This window comes from Podarcis tiliguerta (assembly GCF_965153285.1).
Source record: "Podarcis tiliguerta genome assembly, chromosome: 5".
In the NCBI taxonomy this organism is placed as follows: Eukaryota; Metazoa; Chordata; class Lepidosauria; order Squamata; family Lacertidae; genus Podarcis; species Podarcis tiliguerta.
This window is the reverse complement of record NC_139538.1, coordinates 57473972-57499972: the sequence shown is the minus strand read 5'-3', so window position 1 is coordinate 57499972 and position 26001 is coordinate 57473972. Positions and strand designations below refer to the sequence as shown.

The 26001-nt window shown below is 39.4% G+C and overlaps 1 protein-coding gene across 8 annotated transcripts in view; it reads right to left on the bottom strand.

Annotated features, from left to right (window-relative positions):
- MGMT (O-6-methylguanine-DNA methyltransferase) overlaps positions 1–26001 on the bottom strand; it is a 175170-nt gene that overhangs the window by 120776 nt on the left and 28393 nt on the right. For 6 of the 8 annotated variants that reach the window (XM_083439771.1, XM_083439773.1, XM_083439772.1 and 3 more), the window contains exon 3: positions 16888–17012. The exons of the other annotated variants lie outside the window; for them this stretch is intronic. In XM_083439771.1, coding sequence (XP_083295897.1) covers positions 16888–17012 — 125 coding nt within the window. The remainder of the gene's footprint in view (positions 1–16887; positions 17013–26001) is intronic. 8 annotated transcript variants of the gene reach the window in all.

Sequence of the window (26001 nt, the reverse complement as noted above, 5' to 3'; positions counted from 1 at the left end):
TGGCATGTATATAGTACAAAACAATCCAATTAATATTAATCTGAGGGAATCTGGTACAGCAAACTAAATATGACATAATAGGCATCACTGAAACCTGGTGGGATAAGTCCCATGATTGGAATGTAATAATGGAGGGATACAATCTATTTCAGAGAAACAGACCAGACAAGAAAGGAGGAGGGGCGTTATATGTCAGTGATGTGTATACCTGTGAAGAGATCCAAGATTTAGAACCTCAAAGCCAAAGTGAGAGCATTTGGGTCAAAATTAAGGGAGAGAAGAATAACAGTGACCTCATTGTGGGAGTTTACTATAGATCCCCAAGCCAAACGGAGGACATAGATGATGCCTTCCTGGAACAGATGGCCAAGCATGCAAAAGGAAGGGAGATAGTAGTAATGGGGGACTTCAATTACCCGGATATTTGTTGGATGTCAAACTCAGCCAAGAGCATAAGGTCAAACAGATTCCTCACTGGCCTTGCAGACAACTTCATTGTCCAGAAAGTGGAAGAAGCAACAAGGGGAACAGCCATTTTAGATCTGGTCCTAACCAATGTTGATGACCTGGTTAGTGGGGTAGAAGTGGAAGGATCATTAGGCGCGAGTGATCATGCTCTTCTGAAGTTTACTATACAGCGGAAAGGAGCAGCCAAGCATACTAGGACTCAATTTCTTGACTTTAAGAAAGCCGACTTCATAAAACTTAGGGAAGTGCTGGGTGAGATCCCATGGACAGTAATACTAAAAGGAAAGGGAGTTCATGATGGCTGGGAGTTTGTTAAGAGGGAGATAGTAAAAGCACAACTTCAGGCAATACCAATGAGACGGAAACATGGAAGGTGCCTAAAGAAGCCAGGGTGGCTATCTAAAGAACTTTTAACTGAGTTAAGATTAAAAAAGGATGTGTACAAAAAATGGAAAAGGGGGGAACCACCAAAGAGGAATTCAAACAAATAGACAGCACATGTAGACACAAAGTCAGAAAAGCTAAAGCACAGAATGAACTCAGGCTTGCTAGAGAGGTTAAAAGCAACAAAAAAGGCTTTTATGGGTATGTCCGTAGCAAAAGGAAGAACAACTGAGTGGGGTCACTCAGAGGAGAAGATGGTGAAATGCAAACAGGGGACACAGAAAGGGCTGAACTCCTCAATGCCTTCCTTGCCTCAGTCTTCTCCAATAAAGAAAACAATGCCGACCTGAAGAATTTGGAGCAAATGATTCAGCAGAGGAAACACAGCCCAGAATAACTAAGGAGATAGTACAAGAATACTTGGCTAGTTTAGATGTATTCAAGTCTCCAGGGCCAGATGAACTGCATCCAAGAGTATTAAAAGAACTGGCAGAGGTGATCTCAGAACCACTGGCAGTCATCTTTGAGAATTCCTGGAGAACAGGCGAAGTCCCGGCAGACTGGAGGAGGGCAAATGTTGTCCCTATTTTCAAAAAGGGGGAAGGAGAGGACCCAAATAATTATCGCCCAGTCAGTCTGACATCAATACCAGGGAAGATTCTGGAGCAGATCATTAAGCAAACAGTCTGTGAGCACCTAGAAAGGAATGCTGTGATCACCAATAGTCAGCATGGATTTCTGAAAAATAAATCATGTCAGACTAACCTGATCTCGGTTTTTGACAGAATTACAAGCCTGGTAGATGAAGGGAACGCAGTGGATGTAGCCTACCTTGATTTCAGCAAGGCATTTGACAAGGTGCCCCATGATACCCTTGTAAAGAAGCTGGTAAAATGCGGTCTTGACTATGCTACCACTCAGTGGATTTGTAACTGGCTGACTGACCAAACGCAAAAGGTGCTCATCAATGGTTCCTCTTCATCCTGGAGAAGAGTGACTAGTGGGGTGCCACAGGGTTCTGTCTTGGGTCCAGTCTTATTCAACATCTTTATCAACGACTTGGATGATGGACTCAAGGGCATCCTGATCAAATTTGCAGATGACACCAAACTGGGAGGGGTGGCTAACACCCCAGAGGACAGGATCACACTTCAAAACGACCTTGACAGATTAGAGAATTGGGCCAAAACAAACAAGATGAATTTTAACAGGGAGAAATGTAAAGTATTGCACTTGGGCAAAAAAAAATAAAAAAAAAATGAGAGGCACAAATACAAGATGGGTGACACCTGGCTTGAGAGCAGTACATGTGAAAAGGATCTAGGAGTCTTGGTTGACCACAAACTTGACATGAGCCAACAGTGTGACGCGGCAGCAAAAAAAGCCAATGCTATTCTAGACTGCATCAATAGGAGTATAGCATCTAGATTAAGGGAAGTAATAGTGCCACTGTATTCTGCTCTGGTCAGACCTCACCTGGAGTACTGTGTCCAGTTCTGGGCACCACAGTTCAAGAAGGACACTGACAAACTGGAATGTGTCCAGAGGAGGGCAACCAAAATGGTCAAAGGTCTGGAAACGATGCCTTATGAGGAATGGCTAAGGGAGCTGGGCATGTTTAGCCTGGAGAAGAGGAGGTTAAGGGGTGATATGATAGCCATGTTCAAATATATAAAAGGATGTCATATAGAGGAGGGAGAAAGGTTGTTTTCTGCTGCTCCAGAGAAGCGGACACGGAGGAATGGATCCAAACTACAAGAAAGAAGATTCCACCTAAACATTAGGAAGAACTTCCTGACAGTAAGAGCTGTTCGACAGTGGAATTTGCTGCCAAGGAGTGTGGTGGAGTCTCCTTCTTTGGAGGTCTTTAAGCAGAGGCTTGACAACCATATGTCAGGAGTGCTCTGATGGTGTTTCCTGCTTGGCAGGGGGTTGGACTCGATGGCCCTTGTGGTCTCTTCCAACTCTATGATTCTATGATTCTATGAATATGTTAGCAGCCACAATTAGACAATCCAGCAAAACTAAGGCTACCCATATTGACTTATTTCCCATTGACTTATCTCCCATCCACCCTCATTTTTGTTCTTAGAAACTTAGTCATTCTTCCTTAAGGGTGACTGTAGCAAAAGATTATTGCTACTGAATTATCCTGCAAATGTACATATCAGAAGTATTGGAGGATCCTCAGAAAAAAATCAGCCCACCCAGTAATGGTGTAGATTACATGATTTCTAATATGAATCTGTGCAGCTCTTCAATCTCAGGTGTTCAGTATTAGAGCAATGGTTGTTCATAAGAAATCACTAATCAGCTTTACTGTGAGTAAAACAAGACTAAACACATAGTATGCCCCAGAATAAAATATGTAGTAAAGAATATTTTACAGCAAATGAGCATCCCTAAGTTGACCTATGCTTGAGATTCATGAAGATTGAACGGGATCGAACAAGAGCGATCTGTGAGCAAGAGAAGGTTGGAACCTAGTGTTGTCCTCCTTGTGCCACTTTCAATACCTTAGATAAACTTGCTCCTATTGAAGTCAAATGACAGAACTAATATAATAATTCGTTGAGCAGCTTTGATCCTACTAAGGAGCAGCTCCCCCCACCCCACCCCACCCCCCCAAAAAAGAACCTGGGAATCTAGAAGTAAGTATAGGTCTGAGAAGAAAGAAAACTAATAAAATTGAGATCTTATGAAAACAAAAGTTAGAAGATGGAATGCTACAAATAAATGAGAAAATAATAATGGAAAGGGGATTCTGAGATGCAAAGTAAAACCTGGGCAGAGAAGAGCAGAGTATGTGGCTAGAAGAGGTGAAGGAAGTTGAATTCCTATAATGATTTGAGATAGCCAACCAATTTCTGCTCACAGAGATATTTTGCTGCATCTGTGATGCAGGTTCAACTGTCCTAATGGCCAAGTTAGACTATAGGGCAGAGATAAGACAACTGATCGCCCCAAGGGCTACATTTCTTGACTTTAGCTTCGTACTTGACATGTAGGGTTACCAAGAACAAACTTGCTGCAGTGTTTTAGTCAGAATATTTCAATAAAATGATTTAATTAATAGAATGTTCTTAAATTAAGTCTTCTAAAGAGAAGTTACATGGTGAATTCAGCACTGTAAACTTGATGTTAGTTATGTTCATGGCTAACCAATTGCTTCTGCAACCGTCATGGATTCCAATATGACTTACTCCTAAGGAACAGAAATCTGGGCTGTGTTTTACTCCTCAAATTAAAATTCCTATCAGAAAGTGTATAAAAGTCTACAGCCTTTGAGATGTAGTGTACTCATATTAGGAATAGCTAGAAACTTGTTTCTACAGCCTTTTGCTTTATAATGTTTGCACTTTACATATTACACTTTATATATTACACCCATGAGGAAAGTATTTTGCAAACATTTAGGATTTTCTTCTCTTCAGAATATGCAGTTTCAGTTTGTCATTGCCATTTCTAGCCTACCATTAAGAAAAGGCTATTTCAAGAAAGACAAACAAGCAAGTTTCTGAAAGACATGCTGTCATACTCCCGAACATATTCTCCATTTCACACTGAGATATAAATCTTAAAACCCAGAGGATATCTGCATAAATGAAGAGCGGCTGAACAACTTCAAGAGTTACAAGCAATATTTCCTTGCAAACAGAGAACACATGTGACCTACAAGAGTTGATAGAGGACCCCAACCATGACCAACAGAAATTGCAGCTAGCAACAAATCTAAGAGAAACAGAGACCAGCTTCAACAGACAAGTGGGTGAGATGGCGCAATGGAAATGAGGTTATCTTGAAGATGTTACACATGTATGCAAATCAGTATCTCTTCCAAGCATTTCTTCACAGAACAAGTCAGAGTAAAATTGGGGAAGAGTTCTCTGAAGTTGTAATTTAGGAATAAACGAATAGGAACTAGGCAGAAAGGTAGATAGTGTTATCACAAACTCAAACTTGAACAGGCACTGCCTATACAATATATGCTCACACAACAGCATGTTTCTTCAATGTCTTATGTCCAGTGTTAGAAATTGAGATATGATAGCTAGGAGCTAAATGGCACCTTAATCATAGGTTATGGGCGCAACAATGGAATGTCTAGGCACGCTTTTTACAAGAGTGTAAAGCTGAAAATGAATGAACAGCAGCTAAAATCTTATGTTCATTTTTCACATGGTCTAGTCCTCATCTGAAGACAGCAAAAACAAAGCCATGCTCCCCCCCCCCCCTAATATTCTTTAGAGGTCTTTTCTCCAGTCTTCAGAGAATGGCTGAAAGTGGGGAGGCAGAAAAAGTTTCTCCTTCCCTTCCACCGCACAGTTTTAATCTGAAATCTTAGGCGCAGTATTGCGCCCAGAGCTCAGAAACTGCTCACGCTAATGAAATTCCCTGCTGTAAAACACACCTAGAACAAGGGAGTTTCAAAAGCTGCTTATGTCAAATCTTTATCTTATTAACATTTCTTTTTTTACAAAACTTGTAGGAAGACCATGTAATATGAACATTACTTTAATACAAAAAACGACAGTACCAAGCAAATAAAAATTATACCATTAATGTATTTGAAGCTTCAAAACTAGAAAACGTATTAACTCTCTCCTGAATTGGTTGTATCACAGGACAAAAAAAAGTAAATCCAAAAATTATGAACGATTGCAGGGCATAGCTGTCAAGTGTCCCTTAATTGAAGGGACAGTCCCTTATTCCAGACCATGTCCCGCTGCTGCCCCTTATTGATGGATGTCCCTTAAATGTCCCTTAAATGATGTCCCTTAAATTTCAAAGGAAGCAGCTCCTCTCCCTTCTGGCCAGGGAGGAGGGAGGCTCCAACTGTGTTGCTTGGCTGTGTTGCTCACCCAATAAGAAGTCTAAGATGGGGGTGGGAGTGGAGCTTGTATGCCTTGTGTGTGGCTAGTTAACGCAAGCTGAGGGGTTTTTTGAATGCTGGACACCATTTTGGTGCACGTGCTGCTGCAAACTTTGCAGTGCAAAGCCAGGCCGGGGAGCCATCTTAAGTTGAGGCTGCATAGGCCTTGTGGTGCATGTGATTCAGATTCTATTCAGTTGAACCTCTGGCTACAAAGTTGTTTGGACAGTGTTCTCGAAGCTACCAGCATGAGTTTGACCAGACTGCAGGAGGACAGGAAGACTGGAGTGCGTGAAACAGGTGAGGCTGCAGGTCCCTTATTTTGGCTGCTGGTCCCTTATTTTCAAATCTGTAAGTTGACAGCTACGTTGCAGGGGCAGAATGGTAGCACATCCCGCAAGAGAATGAATCATCTTGGGAGAGGGGGGAAAGGGAAGATTTAAGCAAAATAACATTTTAATTATACATAAAGCCCAGAGGTAGTATACTCATACCTCATGTTACGTCCGCCTCATGTTACGTTCTTTCAGGCTACGTCCCGCAGCGACCTGGAAGTACCGGAAACGGTTACTTCTGGGTTTCGCCACTTGCGCATGAGCAGAAGCGCAAAATGACGTCACGTGCATGTGTAGAAGCGGCGAATCGCAACCCGCCCGCGCGCAGACGCACCGCTGCAGGTTGTGCTCATTTCATGTTGCGAACAGGCCTCTGGAACGGATCCCGTTCACAATCAGAGGTACCACTGTACATTGTTAGCTCTCTGTCAAGGTTTGGGTGCAATTAACTTGCCTTATCTAAATTATCAGAATTTGAGGAAAGCTGAGAAAACAAATGTCTTACAGAGCTTTAACACAAGACATAACATATTCACATTACAGCTCTTCTCTGTGTAGGTTTTTCTTTGAGTCAGGTCTGTCACATACTGAAGTACAACAGCATTCATACAGATGGCTGTTTCACCTGCTCATAATTATGGTAACAAAATAAAGTTACTTGCCTGTAGCTGCTCTTATTTCGAGAACAGTTCACATCCATTCAAAATCATAGAATACGATTCTATGATTCTGAATGGACGTGAACTGAGTTGGAGGGAACCATGAGGGTCATCTAATCCAATCTCCTGCATTGCAGGATTCTGAGACCAAGAGTCTCATGCTCTACCAGCTGAGCTATATGTTGGAACTATTACTTATTATATGAATGTTACTCAGGAGGAAAGGTCGCATAGCCTTACAAAAGCCTTGCACACTTTCAGCTTTATGTGGAAATAAATAAATAAATAAATGTAAATGAGGTGGGAGTCTGGGGAAAAAAGACTTTGGCAATCTCACCCACCATTGTACCCAATGTGTTTTGACTATATGCAATTTTAACTTCACACACTCTCCCCAGAATGCAACATGTGTAAGCGGAGTCTCACCTGTATTTGAAAAAAACAAAACCCATGTTCTCTCATATAAATGCTTACCTTCAGAAATACTATTATGAATGCCGCACCATCATCTGAGAAGCAAAGTTATAATATTCCAGAAACAGATTATTTCCCATGATGGCTCCTTGTTTATGGAATTCTCTTCTGAGAAAAAACCCAAATCTCTGCCATTGGTCATTTTAGGGGAGCAGTAAATGAAAATATTTCTGTTTCACCATATCTTTCAGGCATGAGCGCTAAAGCTGTTGTTTTCAATCTCTCAATGTTTATTTCGTGTTACAAATTATTTCATGTAACATGGTTCTAAAAATATTAAAAAGTCAGTATATAAATGACTTAATAATCATGAAGATTAATAATGATGGTGATGATAAGCTATTTATTATCATCATTATAAAGCACTCATGATGAGACAGGGGCAAACCCTGTTGCCTGGAAAGTATAAAAGCTGCCCATAGGGATTGTGGCAACATTTTAGTTGGAACCCACGATCACAGTGGGATATCCTCTGTGTGTTTGTTGTCCATTAAGATGCTACAAGCTGGACTGGTAAAAAGGTGTTTCCCCTGGCCTGTCTCGCACACGCAATGTGTGAGAAACCTGTGGATAAACAGATCACAAATGTACTTCTGATAGGCTTTATTCAGGTGGTTGTACACTGCAACTTTAGGCAGTGTGATATAAATGGTATGAGGTGGCAAAAAATGCTACACATCAACTTCACAGTCCCCAAGCACAGTTATATAGAAACATTTTGGTAAAATAAATTATGTGCCTTGGTTATTTAACAATCTAAGAGATCTCATTTGTGTTCTATTTCTAGATGATCTTGTGTGAGATTCTTACTAGAAATGCAGTGCTACTGTTCTAACATCAATTTAATTCCCAAATATTTCATCATGTCATAAACTATAAATTGTGCAGTATTTTTAATTAGCTATCTCTCTTTACTTGGCAGCCATCAAGCTGAGTTTTCCCCAATTGATTTTACTGCTAATAAACCTGCCAGACTTGTCAATCAGTTTTTGTATTGTTGTCATTGATGCTCATACTATTTTTGCTAATTAAAAATCTATCTTTGCACATATTGTGCTTTAATAAGGAGTCAGGATATAAAATTCATAGTGGTGGGTCATTAAATGTAAATAGCAAGTGACAAAGTAGTGTTGGAAATGAATGATTTCCTAGGCCACTATATCCTAAGGGCAAAAGAAGCCACCTTCAACATTTCTTACACTAGGAAAATAAAGTTATAAAAAACCTTTCCAGTGTTTTATATAAACTACGTATATATTAACTATTTTATGTAACTTTTTGGGACCCTAGTTGTCTGGTTTCCAAAAATATGAAAAATAATGAACTTCCTTGTCTTTGGCTCTTTGCAATAGCACAGAATGATTGGAAAACTAAATATAAATATGCTTTTTCAGGGAAAAGACAACAAAAGTCCATCCCTTAATGGGCCCATCAAAACAAGTCTTTCTGCAGTCATCCTCAGTCTAGCAATTGACTGAAGAGAGTCAAAGAAATCAACGATGGTAGAGATGAGGAATGGAAGGATTAAAAGGAGTATGCTTGTATAGATGGATAAACAACAAAAGCTGCTTAGCAAAGGATGAGTCGTGAATCCTAAACTTTATAGAGAAATGCAAACTATGAAAACAGTTTTAAGGAACACCAGATCTTTCAGGCAGAAGACCTGTGTGGGAGGGTGGGTGTAAAGACATGATAGGAGGAAAGACATTTTCTTCTCATTAAGGATAATCCAACTAAAGGACTTTCATACTAATATGAATTTAAGATTCAGAGAAAATCTACTCAATAAGTATTTATAGTATCTGTAGTTCATAGCACCTCTAAACAATTAACCACAAGAGATTAACTTTTTTGGATTCATGTACACTTTATGGAATCATGTACATACGCACTCTTTCAAAAACTTCCAATGAACAAAAACAAATCATTATTTTTTTCAAGAAATGAAGCTGGTAGCTCCTCCTTGTTCCTCTTTCTCTAGAATGGGCTGCTGCTTCTTTGTTCAGATTTACAGGACAAGTAAATCTGCACAAGTTGGCCATGTGGGACAGGAGACCTTGGTCATTACTGCCAAGAAGACTCCAGCTTTGAACTTAGTACCCACTATGTTTCCAGTTGACGGTCTTTCATTCACTGCATATATTTTACCTGTGAAGGATTCTTTTTTCAAATAAGAGCCTTCCAAGATACCTATCTATCCAAAGCAAGCATAATCTTAGACAGATGACAGCCGGAACGGGTTCCCTTTGAAGTGGTAGGCAGGATCTCTACCTGTACTCCAGCACGCAAAATAAAAATAAAAATCCTGAAACAACTTAAAAATGGGGTACTGCTTAGTGACTCAACCCAATATATGGTGTGAACATCACCATTTTTTCTGGGCCATGTTCCAAGAAAAAGTCCCCATCAGGGTATGTTTGACAAAGTTGTCAGAATGAGAGAGAGAGAGAGAGAGAGAGAAAGAAAGAAAGAAAGAAAGAAAGAAAGAAAGAAAGAAAGAGAGAGGGAGGTATTAAATAAATGGAAACACTAAACGCCTAATACATTAAATGCAAACATTAAATGCCTAAATATCAGTGAACTATCATTATTTAATAGGATCTTCTATTAACTGCAGAAAGTGTAGTAACCCAGCACCCTGATATTGGAAAGTGATATATGTATGGGACTTTGAGCATAAATGTTGCAATTATAAATTTTTACTGTAGGAAAACATTGCCAACCTAACAAAGAAAAAAAGTCCTTGACCAAAATATCCGAGGATATTAAACTGAGACGTAATCTACTGATGCAAATCATTACATCTATTTGCATTTGCTTACTGAACCCTAACACAGAAATTAAACTACATAGAGTGGGGGGAAAGAGAGCTGGCTGTGCATGGTTAAAAGGAGACATCTTGGAGAATCCAAGCTCTTTCATTAATTTCCCCACTTCCCCTCATTAACAAGTAAAATGTTTTTACTGCTTGAAAAGTTTTAATAAATAGGAAAATGCAGGGCAGCCAACATAAGTTTTTAATGCAATATACAAAAGCTTTTAATATTTTTACATACATTAATGAAAAAGCTAAATTTTATAAGACTTCTTCTGTGAAGGAAATAAATACTACATGCACAATTACATATCTCTTATAAAATATTTACCGTAACTCTTCCATTTCATTTGATACATCAATTAACAAGTCAATTAAGTGAACACATAAGGATTGTCCTATTTCAAAATAATGTATCTCATCCCATTCAGTTCTCTTTCCAAGCAGTGTGTGTGCATTTTTGTTAAGAAAAACAGATGAATAGTCTGATAGAAATACAGGTTCAAACTTCTGGTCTAGATTAGAAAGATTAAAATCAAAATCACCTTGTAGGGACAACGTTTAGGAAACACAGCCCTAAATCAAGGCAATATTCAGTTTGTAACATTCCATTGGTCAAACAATAATCTGATGTAAACAATATTCCCTGCCGTGTTTAGGAAAACTCTATAATGGGTTGGATACTTTGTGCTATTGTGTCTTCAATTAAACTGAACAGAAAATGTGGTTCACCATGTCCTACAGAATTACCTGGATTTCCTAGAGGGTCCTGACCTTTGGACTGGCACATTATGTCTGAAGTCATGCAACAATTACAGATTTAAGAAACTGCTTTGAGATATTTTATTACAATCAAGCAACATATAAATTTTATGAAATAAAAATAAGTAATAAATAAAACTTATCTACTACTCCTTGAAACTTGTCCTTAGATTCCAAGGCTAACAGGCTCCACAACAACCACCACTAATTACACATATTTTTAAAATAGTGCATAGTTTTTTTTAAAGAGAAAAGCTAACTGTTAGACAGATTTATATTGGATTATTCTGGATTTTAAATGCATGTGCATGCCAGAATCAAAATTTACTCAACACACATGCAGAATAATCTACCATCTGTAAACATAATGCAGAAAAGTACAAGCAGATATGGAAAGGTCACACAGTCTAAGAGACTATATGTGTTCTTAACAGGATTGGGAAACTTTTCCCCCTTAGTTTTTGAAATTATGCTGAGCTTTTAAAAAACGTTTCCTCCAGCAAAAAGTTGTGTGTGCGCCCCCCCCCAACACTTCTGATCATCTAGCTATAAGTATAAACAATCCTATAGTTATCACCTGAAAAGCCATCAGGAGAAAAACTAGCCCAGTTTATTTTTAATAAAAGGAGGATCATAGTATATAATAACTCTTCCTGCCATATCCATTGAATCTGCTGAAATAGAGATTGATGTCTGGATATTTCTAGCAGGGGGAAGTAATATTTCTCTAAAACACATACTTTTGGTATTCAGTTGCATCCTGAGAAAAGTGGTAGGCCCCTACCTAACCAGCTACTACAAAGAAGCTGCATTTTAATATCTAAACCTTTTCCATTTGAAAAATAAAAAGAGTACAGACACCAGAGTATTTTCTAAAGATAGCTTTTGAAAATACTGTATGCAGTATCACCTCTAGTTGCACTCATTAATGTACACAAGCCTTTACTTTTTCATATTTCAACTCAAAAAGCTTCATAAGGGCATAAAACGCTAGAACTACTAAACATAAAAGATTAACACTGCCTACATAATCCACAGAACCTTATACGGCATTTTCCAAGGCTTTCACCCCCTTTTCAACTCATACCATGCATGGGACAACCTGCAATGCAATACATACCGTGCTTCAGTTTATTGTTACAATAGGCCAGAAATCATAGATGCACATGTCCAGATTAAAAACAGGAACTTGTCCTCATAGTACAAAGACTAAAGGAAGTTCAAGTAGCAAGGTACCTTGCATACAAATGCCACTAGTAGTTGGTGTAGCAATATTGGGAAGTTAGCACTGACTCACATTTGTGTGCCACTACTGTAGTCTGCCAAGAGTTCTCCCATCTTATCCTCATTGTAAACTTGCCTGGTCCAAGCCATCATCCAGGTTTTTCCATTTCATTTGACTATTGGTCTCCACTAGTATGCCATCTCAGAGGCACAACTTTTCTTGCTGCACTATATACACATATACACACACACTGCTCTTCACCAGGGAGGTCACAAAGCTGCTTACAAAAATAAAATATGCAATACACTTTCATGATATGATGTTGTTGTGTTTTTTTTATATAATCACCATCATCAAAATAAATCAGAGGGAGAATGGAAGGAAAAGTGAAATGCACAGCCAGAAGGAGAATTGCAGAATACATGCTGCTGTGTTGAGAGCTCTTATTCAGGTTTCCAGTCATTCCATTCCTCGGCTTTTCACTTGTTCCGCTTCTTAACAGGCAGGCTATGCTCAATGGGGATCCCCAGCCCCACTGGGCTGTTTGGGTTATTTTCCCATCCTTTAGGTTTGGGTTTTTGCTTGCTATTTGTCCTTCTGATTTTGCATTTCTACAAACCTGCTAATACTTTTCCATCTGGTGTGTGGGTGTTGCCATTTTTAATTCATAGAGACTGGCATTCTGTGAACTATTAGTATATAAGAGATGACAAACAAACAAACAACAAAGAGCAGGCCCCTGATTCGTGCTGATGAAAGTGGGTCAAAGATGAGGATCACACTTCACTGGTTCTCCACGAGTTAATCTACACATTTTGAAACACCACAACCAGTAAAAGCAAAACAAAAACCCTGAATATTTTTGTGAACAAAATTTGAAGTTCTGTAGCCACCTCAAATGAGACACTCCATGCGCATGGTTCCCACCTCTTTCACTATGTGCATAAAGACATCTTTGGAGCAAAATCAATGTTTGCTCCACTTTTAGAAGGTTTAGTTGATGTTCATTCACGAGTGCTGAAGACTCCCTTGTGTCACAAACAAGGAGACTTGGAGTGAGAGCTTTCTAAATGCTTCATCTACTCCAACCAGCTAGGGAGGGTAAGATGACTTTCTGGAAGAAGGCACAGGATAAGAAGATTTAAAAGTAATAACATGGATTCCATCAGGAGCAGGCATTGCAAGACTTATAATCCCTTGGTCATTAAAACGCACTACACACACAGAAGATTCTGCTCTGCTACTGACTTGCTGAAATGAAAAGTGATTTATCAGGCCAAAGGCGCACACAACCTTCAATGCTACTACTATGGAGGGGTTGTTTATAAAATGAAGCATTATTTATAAAATAAAAATAAAAATGAAGTAATAATGATTTGCAAAGAACTCCTGAAAACATTTCTGCAGTGGTTTTCAGAGTTGCACCATAAAAATCTTACTGCATTTTGTTAATGATTGAAATAATTGGTTGACAAGGACATCTAAATCAGTGAGCGCAGCTACAAAAATAAAACTGAGCCTTAAAGTAACTGGCATGTGTTCACACAGGGACTTCAGTTTAACAATATTATTCTATTATACAACATTATTATTCTATTAGCCATTATCAGAAAGCTTCAAACCAAATTAGGTAAAACAGAAGTTGTTTATGTTCCTTATATATTATTCTTATTTATACAGAAAGTGATTAATGTATCCTTATTATTTTATCACCATTCAGATAACCTCATTTTGAAAAGGACAAAATCTCAATTTTTTTTGGGGGGGGAGGGTGATTTTCCCTTACTTTTTTGCCATATAAATGCCACTCTTAGTACGGGGAAATGGAAGTACTGTAACTTGTAGCAATAGATGACCCTCAGAGTCATTGCATTTGGATACACCGTCCCCCCCCCCAAGGGATTCATCACATTGCAATCTAGAAGATTCCAACGCCAAACTGAAAGACCCAGGTTTAAAAATATATATAATACATACTGATTGTAACATGCAACATGATGCAAAACACCTCTGTGACTATTGAGCACAAAGCATTTATAACCGTACTTTTATTCATTATAATTCTGTCTGACAGGAGTCCATTAATTTTTTTATGGTGTTTTCGTGTGTGTGTGCTTTCCCAATGTTCTTATTACAATGTTTACTAGCTAGTTTTTAAAACAAGAGGAAAGGAGACTCTGGGCCCTTTTTATTATTTTGTTCTTTCAAAGATAATGATCCTAGATATTTTAACAACTGTTTCCTATCAACAAGCGGAAGAGATTAAACGATACATTTCAGCCCAGATATTTATGAATAGTGTTAAATCGTTTAGGTCTTTGCCATTAGAAAGATAAAACAGGATGCATTTTGAAGATGTTAGCAGAAGCGACTGTAGGGGAGGAAATATATATATATATATATATTCCATTAGTATAGGTACTTGTAAAAGCTCTGTGTGGCATTTAGTCACTTATTACTTATAATTACACTTGTAAATGCTCAGGGAAAAAATGGAGTTGAGAGAGACTTGGGGAGGGGGGGTTTACATCTACTTTTGATATCTGTGTAGAGCTCCAATGTTATTCAATAAATCTATCCACCAATTAAATATGCTTTGATAAAAAAAAATTAAAAAAGAGTTCCCTGATCAGTGCACCTCCAACACTGGTAATACCTGAGAGTAGGTGGCTAGGTGAGGGAGCTGGGGGGGGGAAAGCCTGTCTTCCACCAGATAGGAATGACTGGGGATGAGTGGAGTCAGGAGGAACAAATCCAGGGCACTCTTCTCCCCACTATTAATAATATTTCAAGCATTCACAAACGTATAGGTGGCTAACAACTTCTTACGCATTCCTCCTTTCACACATGACGCCATGCATGTATGTGTCATATCAGGCACCTTCCCTCCTATGTGGCATGAATACATCATCCAAACACAGGGGAAGAATGATTTCCCCTTTGGAGTTACTGTTTTATACACTGGAGAATTTATGCAGATTTAATGAAATTGACTGAAACTCGTGCAATTGAATTAGACTGTGTGGCAATCCCTATCAAGACCAAGTTGCTGTGCTGGTTTTTTTTCTTTCTTTTATAATTTCCTATTAACTGAGAGGCTCAGAAAACCAATGGAATAAGTTTAAGGCAAGTAAGTCGGAAAATGTACTGACCTCCTGAGGTCCTCTGTCTGTTTGTGCTTTAGAAGCAAAAGCTGGGGGAAATATATTCTATACAACTGAGAAGTTATAACTCTGGTAGTATACAATATTTTCGCTAAAACGAAACTTTAGCAACTTCTGAGAAATACAGAATTATGTACCATGAAGTCACAGCAAGAAAGTCATGTGCTGGGTGGCCACATTTCCTGCTCCCAAAATCAACACAGCAAAACTCACATATACCCAGCAACATGTACACACACAGAGCCCATTGCTACCAGTTTTCCTATCACCAAAAGTCATTGTTTCCCCCTTCTTCCTTTCCTTGACATCATGAATGTCCTTTTGGTATTTATCTTGCCTCCCCACACTGTTACAACTCTCAGAATCATTTCCAACAGCAACCCTACCAACGCTCACACAGATCACAATTTCATCCTCCTATTAGCCAGGCCTATAAAAAAACAATATAAATTATCACAAGTTTAGAACCAGCATACAAGCTCCCAAGTAAGGTGCGTGGCAGAGATAACAAATATGATGGGGCCAGGTATGTTCCTGGGAAGGGACAAGCAATTGTGACTTCCAAGGAGAGGAAAAGCTGTGTGTTTATTGTAGAGTTCGATATTGTAGCAACCCTAGTTCTGATAGGTGGCTAACCGATTCCACCGTAATCCTCTGAAAGGACACAATGAATCAAAAGTCTCTATTGTCCTCATTGCACATGTACACTAGTAGCATTTCTTGAATCTATACAGCCTGGTTAGCCACTCACAACAGTGCTTGCACAGAAAGGCATACAGTGGTACCTCGGGTTAAGAACTTAATTCGTTCTGGAGGTCCGTTCTTAACCTAAAACTGTTCTTAACCTGAGGCACCACTTTAGCTAATGGGGCCTCCTGCTGCCGCCGGAGCACGATTTCTGTTCTCATCCTGAAGCAAAGTTCTTAACCCGAGTTACTATTTCTGGGTTAGAGGAGTCTGCAACCTGAAGCGTCTGTAACCCGAGGTACCACTGTATAGGAATAAAGAATTGCGTCTGCTGTGTAGATTTTCACCAGTGTAGCCCAATCATAGCTTTTGCATTGGTTGTCAGAAAGGTAGACAGAAATCTGTACGTACTTTCCACCACCACTGTTACCACCTTCAGCCTCTGCAGGGGCAGGATACCACCCCTGATTTGGACTTCAGAGACACACTGAATGCAGTCATATTTTCCAAGGTCTTCATGTCTCAGGGCAATATCAGGGAGAGTCCCAACCCTTGGGAGGTGCTACACTGAGTTTGCCTATTGGAACTATGCCTAGCCAGCTATGGAAGTTCTGGCTGCTTTCTCAGTCTCTCCAAGCCCAATACATGAGAAGAAAAGCCACCTCCCCTCTTCTTCCATGACATAAAAATGGACAGGGACGCTTCCTGACCTTGTGCTCTGCTTGCCTTGCCATATCCATTCTCTAGTGGTAGGATTTATAGATTCTCAATCATCACCCTATTTTTTAATGTTAAGGAATAACAACAATAAAGTCTTGGACTCGTTCTGCAGTCAGTGTCAAAACATCAAGCTAGACTAGTCGATTGTTTCAAGGCATAAGGATGAGATTTTTTTAAATAAAAACATTAAAGTGAACATTGCAAAGCTATAGCAATAAATTAGTAAATATTTTTCATTCCAATTCTATGAAAGGCTTTTTTTTTTTTTTTTTACTTTTAACATGCGCATATGAAAAAATAATCAGTGGAACACAGGCTTACCCATTTTGTAGCACAGCATTTCGCTCCAGGTGGATTTCATGGACCCCCAGCTTGCATCCAGATATCTCAATTTTTCCCAAAGGGCTGCCCAGCACCACAAACATCTTCTCACACTGAGAAAAAGCCTGTTAAAAATACAACCAAAGATGCATAAGCCATTTCCCCAAGTATCAATAACTAGGCATATAAATGGCATTTTATCATTATTCCAAACCGGAAAAAGAATGTTGGCCTTAGTCATGCCAGCTGCATAAGAGTAACCTTCATACTAAGTAACTTAAGTTCATTGATTTCAAAGGGTCTACTCTCAGTATGACTTAGCTGGGCATCACCTTCCGTCATTAAACTTAATAATACCACCCCTCCAAAAAAATCACTTATAATATAGTTAATTAAAATTAATACATAAGGTGAGATAGAAGCTAAATAAAAGAAGTAAATCAAGTCAGAAATTTTCTCAAGCTGCAAGTCGGCTCTTAAGGTGTGATCCTACCTAGAACTGGCATACCCATATATTGTGAAAAGGCATAATCATCAGGCTAAGGCAGAATTAAAGAATCCCAGAGCAAGGAGCATGAAACTCTTAATTTCATGGGTTCCAAACATGGGTCAGGCAAAAAGAATCCTACATTTCAGGGGTTGGACTAGATGATGCTCATGGTTCCTTCTGACTCTAGAATTCTACGATCCTAACAAATCCACTGGTCCACATTAGATTTAAAAACCACATTAGATACAAAACACCAGGCCAGGATGAAAAATGCTGAAGGTGAGTATAACCTACTTTCAAAGGACAAATTTCCTACTGGTGTAAAGAAACAAAATCTACTCCAAGCCAGAATTTGCAATAAATTCGCCAACTGCCCACGCCCATTGGATGAAACGAAGGGGCACAGCCCTTTTGGCTGCAACATCTCCTCCCAGCAAAACTCTCTGATTTACTGTCGAGAGAAAACCTGGGAAATAAATCCTTACCATTCTGGCTTCTGTTCCAGTAGTAAAGATTCTAGCTTGGAAAGAAGCTAGAGTTTGCATAACTGGATTTCACAGCAATTACACAACAGCCAATATTTTGAATGCTGAAATGATTAAATGGAAGTGTGGCATACCCTTAAGGGCATTTCTCTTGGCTTCACACACTGCTGAAATTACAAAGCCAGTGTGGCATGCCCAGGGTCTGGTGGCAACTACATTCAAATACTGATCCGTTGCCTGACATAAAGGGTGATCCTGATCACATGCTGCCTTTAAGATCAAGCTTAATTTTGACCAAATTTACCTGAAGCTAGGGAAATGGTTGGTTTTAATTGGACACAGAAAAGAAAATTGATTTTCATGGCTATTTGCAGATCAATTGAAAAATGAAATGAATTTCGTTTCATCCTCCCTTTTAACCTGAATAGGTATTTAAATAATAATGATCTGAACTAACTTATCAGTGGAGAAGAGGATTTCTCTGTGCTAACAGCAGAAGCAGTAAAGCCTGCTCTGTGGCCATCATAAATCACCCTCTAGCCTCACATGCTTATTTAAAAAATCTTGGCATTAATTCCTGTCTGCATCACAATTCACTTTTACTCTCTTCAATGCCAGCCTTGCCTATTACGGGAGCCAGTGATGCCGTATTGAGACTACAGGGGCTGCATAGATCTATTGGACCTGGGGTAGCAAAGTTTAAATCTCAGCTCAGTCTCAATTCCTCATCTATAAAGTAAGAGCAATAGACCATGACCTGCATTATAGGATGGTTGTGGGAAAAGGATGAAAACCACTGCAAATTGCTTTTCAAACCATGAGCATTAAAAATTATTTTAAACTATTTTATGGCACGTAATATATTTCCCCCTATCATCTTAAAACTTTTTTGAGCTCTGCCCCACTTCTAAACTTCTTCTCTACTCAACACCAAGTGCCACAGCAGAAGATGCATAGTTTCTTGCATGCAGTCAGATGCTGCCTAGTGCAAGTACCTATGGATTAGGGCCCAAATCCAACGCTGGTAATCAAGAAGTGGAATAGAACAAGACACCTCTGCCTGCTCCTAAAGGTCACACGATCAGAAGAAAGCAAGGTAAAGGTAAAGGGACCCCTGACAATTAAGTCCAGTTGCGAATGACTCTGGAGTTGCGGCGCTCATCTTGCTGTATAGGCCGAGGAAGCCGGCGTTTGTCCACTTCCGCAGATAGTTTTTCTGGGTCATGTGGCCAGCATGACTTAGCCACTTCTGGCTAGAGCAGCACATGGAAACGCCGTTTACCTTTCCGCCGGAGTGGTACCTATTTATCTACTTGCACCGTGTGCTTTCAAACTGCTAGGTGGGCAGGAACTGGGACTGAACAATGGGAGCTCACCCTGTCGCGGGGATTCAAACCGCTGACCTTTCAATCGGCAAGCCTAAGCAGCACAGTGGTTTAACCCACAGCACCACCCGCAAAAGTACACAATTGCTAATGGGGCAAAGCAGGAGAGCAGTCACACCTACAAATCCAGTGTAGATCAATGAGGATTCAATGGTATAAAGTAGGAATGATGCTCCTACCCCACCCTGGAATCTAGCATTCCTCTTCCAGGTGTTTTGGCCCCCACAGTTTAAGGGCCATTGCAGTGGTCATAGATGGCTCTTTGCCTATAAATGATGTGTCCACACTCATTATAGCCATCCAGCTACAACTCAGGGTTACTCCTTCCACCGCAAGAACTCTCTCCTATAAATCACTGTGTAAAAGATTCCAGAGGAATAGCCATATCAGTCTGTGGCAGCAAAAAGAGTCTTATGGCACACCTTAAAGCTTTTGTGGACTAGAGTCCACTTTAATTAGATACAAGACAGACTGCACCTAATGACATGGGTCCTAGTCCACAGAAAGATCCACATATAATCACATTCATCTTTAAGACTGTTATTCTTGTAAACAAGACATTTTAAAAAGTATTTTAAATAAGGCAATAGAATGAATGGAAAACATGGCTCCCAGCTCATTTTATTAATGGGTTACTAGAGGACTATGGAGAACAAATCTCTTGCTTACTCTACCACAAGACTCATAAACAGCACCCTACTCATCCAGAATGCCTCGCTTCCTTCCACTTACCTTAGGGCTCTGTGTGAGGTCCATGTAAGTGCCTAACACCTACATTACTGCCCTCAGATACTTGCCGTTAATAAGAACCCCTCTTTTTTGACTTTCCAATCCTCAGCCCACCAACACAGTTGCTTCCAGTTCCTACAGCATATTAGAATTTTTTGTCCTATCCAATTTCCCCATTCCTAACAAAAGCTAGTAATTGTGCTCCCTGAGAAATGGGAATGTTTGAAAATATTATTTTAACAGCTTAGTGAATCACTGCTAGTCTTCGCCATAAAACCCTCTTGATTGCAGCAGGATCCCGTTAAACACATTCTCAAATACACAAAATGGGGGGGGGGAAGCTATTGTTTGGGTTGTTTTGGGTGGTAAGTAGCTGGCAAGTTTAACATACAACATGAAAGCAAGGCACACATCCTGGGTTTGTCTGGCACCTTGCTTTTATAGAATTTGAGAACAGACACTTTTCAGCTACCATCATACACATAAGGCACAGGCTTGTCTTACTCCTGGGCACTGTCAACAGTATACTAGCCCCTGCAACATAAAACAAGATAATTTTACAGCTACCAACTAGACACAGTACTGCAGAGTGACAGTTTGTCATGAAGCAGTAAGGACTGTGGCATTATGGTTTGAGCACAAATGTCAGTTTTTAAACTGTTATGTCTTGGCAAGCATCAGCTTAAAATGTGTCATGCCATCCCAGAATCTTACTCTCTGTAGTACACTAAAGTTAGGCTAATCCTGCCATCATTTAGCAAATTTGCAACCTGTTGGAGTAAGAAATGACTGCACTCTGTTACGTGTTTGTCAGCTACAAGATGTCTTAATTCTTGTATATAAATTCTGAATCAGTTTTACGTACACTAGTAAAACAAGGGACATGGCAAGAAAATTACTTACAAAGCAAGCAAGGGTTGATTAGCTATTGCAAAGTCTTGTAAAGTACATAAATATTGTGCCAAGCAATTAGAACCTTACTTTTTATATTACTTTTTAATATTTTTTATGTAAGGCATTTATACCCTTTAGCCAAAGTGGCTGCTAAGAGCAGCTTATAAAAATCAGCACTAAGACAGTCCCTGCCCTCAGGAGGCTCACCATCTAAGACATGACACGTGAGGAAAAATAATGGGATGGAGGAGGCGAGAGCAAACTCAAGCACAAATTCTTAAAGTCATAGAGTTATGTCTATGTGGATTCTGGTTATCTGGAAGAGAAGCAACTTCTCGCAGATACCAATGGTGGTTCAGGCCTTGATAAAGAGCAGTCGCTTCAGCAAAAACATTCTTCCCTCCACATCGGATCCGGAACACAGCAGATGAAGACTTCCAGGCCAGGAAGACAGCGCAGCTCTTCATTTAGCAATCAGCTGAGGGCCTATTTGTGTGTTTCCTGCTCCACCACCCAGGAAGCACTTTTATTTTGGGGGTTTAAGTAGCCAGTAGCCCCACTAGTCTGGGGCTAGTTCTCTGCAAAATTTATATTTATAGTGGAGGAAGGGGGAAAGGAATACAGAATCAGCACAGGCTTAAATATTTAGAATTACAACGATAAATAGTTTTACAACTTCAAACAACAACTATGTATGCTTACAAACACTAGTTATCAACTGCTGTTTCAATTGGACATGGTATAGCTATTACACCAATTGTGTACGTACAATACGTATCTAACGCCTCAATATTATTATGCCTTATGAATATAAGCTACAATGCTCAATAGAGCTTTTTTCCATTTAAAAGCTTACTTCTGCAAACCTTGGGATTTCTCCAAACTTGCCTTTTCGTGACAAAGATACTGTGCTGCCTATCAACTGGAACTTGGGGAACCGAGTGTATTATCATATATATAATATATACCAGGGTTCAGCAAACTTTTTCAGCAGGGGGCTGGTCCACTGTCCCTCAGACCTTGTGGGGGGCCAGACTATATTTTGGGGAAAAAATAATGAACAAATTCCTGTGCCCCACAAATAACCCAGAGATGCATTTTAAATAAAAGGACACATTCTACTCACGTAAAAACATGCTGATTCCCAGACCTTCCACGGGCCGGATTTAGAAGGCGATTGGGCCGGATCCAGCCCCCGGGCCATAAGTTTGTCTACCCATGATGTATACCAACATATAGGCCTACCCATCCTGCACACTGCAACCTGCTGCAGTTCCCCAACCCCCTCATGCAAATAGGAACTCCCCCCATTAGGCCTAATTTCTGCAGGGTGGGTGGGGGTGGCAACTAGGGAGAACAGTGCTCTTGCAAACAAACAGATGTATCATAAGCACGAGCAATCATCAGGTGAAGAGGCAAACTTTGCCAAAAATTTGCTTCCATAATATTAATCTATATTAAACTTCTAAATTGGCTATTTTAAAATTGGCAACATTCTGAAACGCTTCCTTTTAATTTCTGTTGAAAAGAGATCCTTTAACAACAAACCTTATCTAAATAAACTGCCTTTTATCTTCATTCTGGGTTCATATAAATGAACCATTTGAGGAATTCTGATTAGGTAATGTATGAACTCTACCTGTGCTCTCATTTTCCATTACAGTACTTACAAATCTTTTGTGTCAAAGTCTCTCATAAGTGCAAACTTTACTAAGTACAGAAGAAATTAGCCTAAAATGGGTTCTCCAGCAAAAAGGAACTCCTATAACTTTGCTACTGAAGTTGATACCCAAATGAATTCATCAGAACAGACTGCTATGTTCATATCTCATTATGGCTAAATGCTATGTGTAAAAAAACTGGACTGCCACTTTTAGCCAACAGAATTAAATCTTCTTTGTCATTAATAAATAAATGAGTAACAAAAAAGTGTTCATTTCAGAAGGTTTATCTGTGAGAATATTAGAATGATTTACGACTTAACGTTCTGTTAAAAAAAAAAAAAAAAAGCTTTCCATTTTCCAGGCTTGTTCCTGTGACTTTGAAAAAGCATATACAGTGGTACCTCAGGTTAAGTACTAAATTCGTTCTGGAGGTCCGTTCTTAACCTGAAACTGTTCTTAACCTGAAGCACCACTTTAGCTAATGGGGCTGCCTCCTGCTGCTGCTGCTGCTGCACCGCCAGAACACGATTTCTGTTCTCATCCTGAAGCAAAGTACTTAACCCGAGGTAATAGTTCTGGGTTAGTGGAGTCTGTAACCTGAAGCGTATGTAACCTGAGGTACCACTGTATGTCTCAATGGCACGATGCCCCTTTGAGGGCTAAAGTTCTCCAGATTACACACCCCAAAAAAGAGGTAACACATAAATGCAGATGTTGCACTGAATTTACTAGCCCCAGGTTCAGGTGGTAGGCAAGGCTTTAGCACCAGCGCTGCAATTTTGTGTCCTAAATTAGGCCCTAAAGCCCACGAGCTTTCACAGGGTTTGGTAACTTACACATAAAATGTCCACCTTTTTACTCTTTCTACAGTAATTCATTCTAAATGCAGCCAATATTTCCAGGACTAGCATGTACTTTCCATATGATTAAATACTGTCAGTATTTAATTTTGCATTTTTAAGCCTTTGTTACAGTAAATACTTCAAAATGATATGCTATTATAATTGACTAGGCCTTAAAAGCGGGAGTAAAGTTCAATTTCAATTTAATGGTTTCAGCTCTTAGGTCTTTCTCTACTCTGCTGTTGCACAGAGAGTGTTGAAAACATTCTGCATCTATGGCTCCTTATTTCTAAGGAATTTTAAAATATACTTTATGTGGTTTAGGTAGGAGGGAAGAAATTGAGTTAATGTTCGCCCACAGTTTATCACTGAAAATATTTGTAGAAGGGCATAGAAAATAGCAATTCTATTTTTTAAATGGAGTTGAATCTTAAGGAATGGTTGAATCTTAAGGAATGCATATAATATGTACTTGCAGGGCAGAGATCTGGAAGTCCTTTTATTTTCTTCTTCTTTATCCTTCTTTAGTTTTTTTATTTCTTTTCCCTTTCTCTAGCTTTTTTTCTTTCAGTTTCTCCTTTTCTCCTTTCCTTGTCTTTTCTTCTTTCTGACTTTCTCTTTTGGACTAAGTAGTTTTTTTTAAAAAAATCTCAGTATATTATAAATAAGATACTTTGTAATGGGTATGTATTTTTGTATACCTTTGAATAAGTATCAATAAAAAAAGGAAACCCAAGGTGAATTTGACAACATTTAAAAAATGTGATGACTATATCACGAAACTGTTCCTTTTGCCACCCGAACCTTGAGAATGTATCTTGTATTCACCTGTTCTGAAACCCACATCCCACCTTAGAACATTCACGACCTATTTTTCTTGTGATGAAGTAAATTTTCTTAATTAACCATTGGAAGAGTTCAATTACTTTGAATCATCTAGGCCTGCAGCTTCAAGTGTTCTCTGCTGTACAGCCAGACTTTCAGTATGAATTTCATAGAATTAGAGAATCATCTGAGAAGGCAGCTACCCTCTCTTTCAGAGTGAGATCTAGCAACTGATTCTCATGCATATATAATTTAAAATCGAGCTACTCAACTACCCAGTACATGGAGGATTGCCCTTGACTGTGGTTTGGAAGCTTAGAATCAGAATTGCAGAGCTGGAAGGGACCATAAGGGCCAGCCACTCCAACCCCTGCGATGCACGGGATATTTTGCCCAATGTGGGGCTCGAACTCATGGCCTCAAGACGGCAGTTGCTGTACACACAAGAGCAGGGTGGGGCGACGATGTCTTCACTTGATGTGCGTTACCTGATTAGTTTCATTGTGGCTGCAACATCCCTAAACTCCAGTTCAATGAACCTGTGTGGCCTCTGCATGTGCAACAGCTGCTTGAAATGTGCACACTTCAGCTTGCATTTTCAAGATGGGTGGAGTAAAAATAATAAAATATTATTAAAATTATTTCAAGTTGGATGAACCGTGGTTTGAGATAAAGCACATCAAACAGGAGTATTTCTCAAGAAACCACAGGATTGATATGGATTGTGGTTGACGTTATGTGTACTCAGCTTCAAGCACCAGTGATGGAAAGCACGCTGAAGTCAGAGAAAATGCCAATGTGTACACAACCTAAGTTGGAGGTGGGAAGGGAGAAAAAACCCCATGGCTTTAACAGCTTGGGTCTACCATATATCAGAGACTCATTTCTTTGTGACTGATTTAGCAGAAAGAACATACGAGTTGCTCCTTCCGCTGGAATCAACAAGGCAGTGCACACATGCATAAGGGTTGCAGTTTGTGTTTTGGTTAACATTTGAAATGGAAGAATCAGGCCCCGGTCTCTTAGAACAAACAGTCTATGTGTTGCCTTGAGTTCAGCTAAAGCTGAATTTCTGGACAAAATATATCCAGATGTGCCAGTATTGCTCAAGGGCAACATCACTTTTGACAGTAGTGATGCTGCAATGCCTCCGTCAGGTTGTGACGGAGGTTTCATTCATATACACGCCACACACTTTAGTTAAAAAGAAAACTATACAACAGAGACAAAATCTCTCAGCACGCTTATTTCCATCACAGAACAAAGCTATGAATGATAATTCTCAGTGGTCGCTAAAGTTTTTCTCTGACTCGAAATATTAACTATTTGCCAAAAAAGGTTGTGATTTTTTTTCCCTTAAAAGGAACAAAACATTGTGAATCAATACGTCTCCAGGGAATTGCTTCTTCATTGTAATCATGACCAAAAAACCAACTTAAACTGTAATGCTTAAAATATTCTCAACAAGTGTTAGTATTTCCACACTTTCTTATTTTAGTTTTGTATCCCATTTCAATCTAGTAATTCTTATTTCAGTAAATGCCTGAAAAAGAAATGTGCAACAAAATAATGCCTTTTCGGGTGTATGCAAAACTTATATGCAATTTTGTTTTTATAATTGTACTGTAACTGAGTCAAGTATTGTCTTTCTCCCACTTCCATAATCACAAAGCTTTGAATGTAGCAAATCATTTTCCCGACCTTCCCCCAAAAGCAGAAGTGGCAACTAGATCTGGATGGTGGGCCAGGTCACTATCCCCCCACATTGTTGTTGTTGTTTAGTCGTGTCTGACTCTTCGT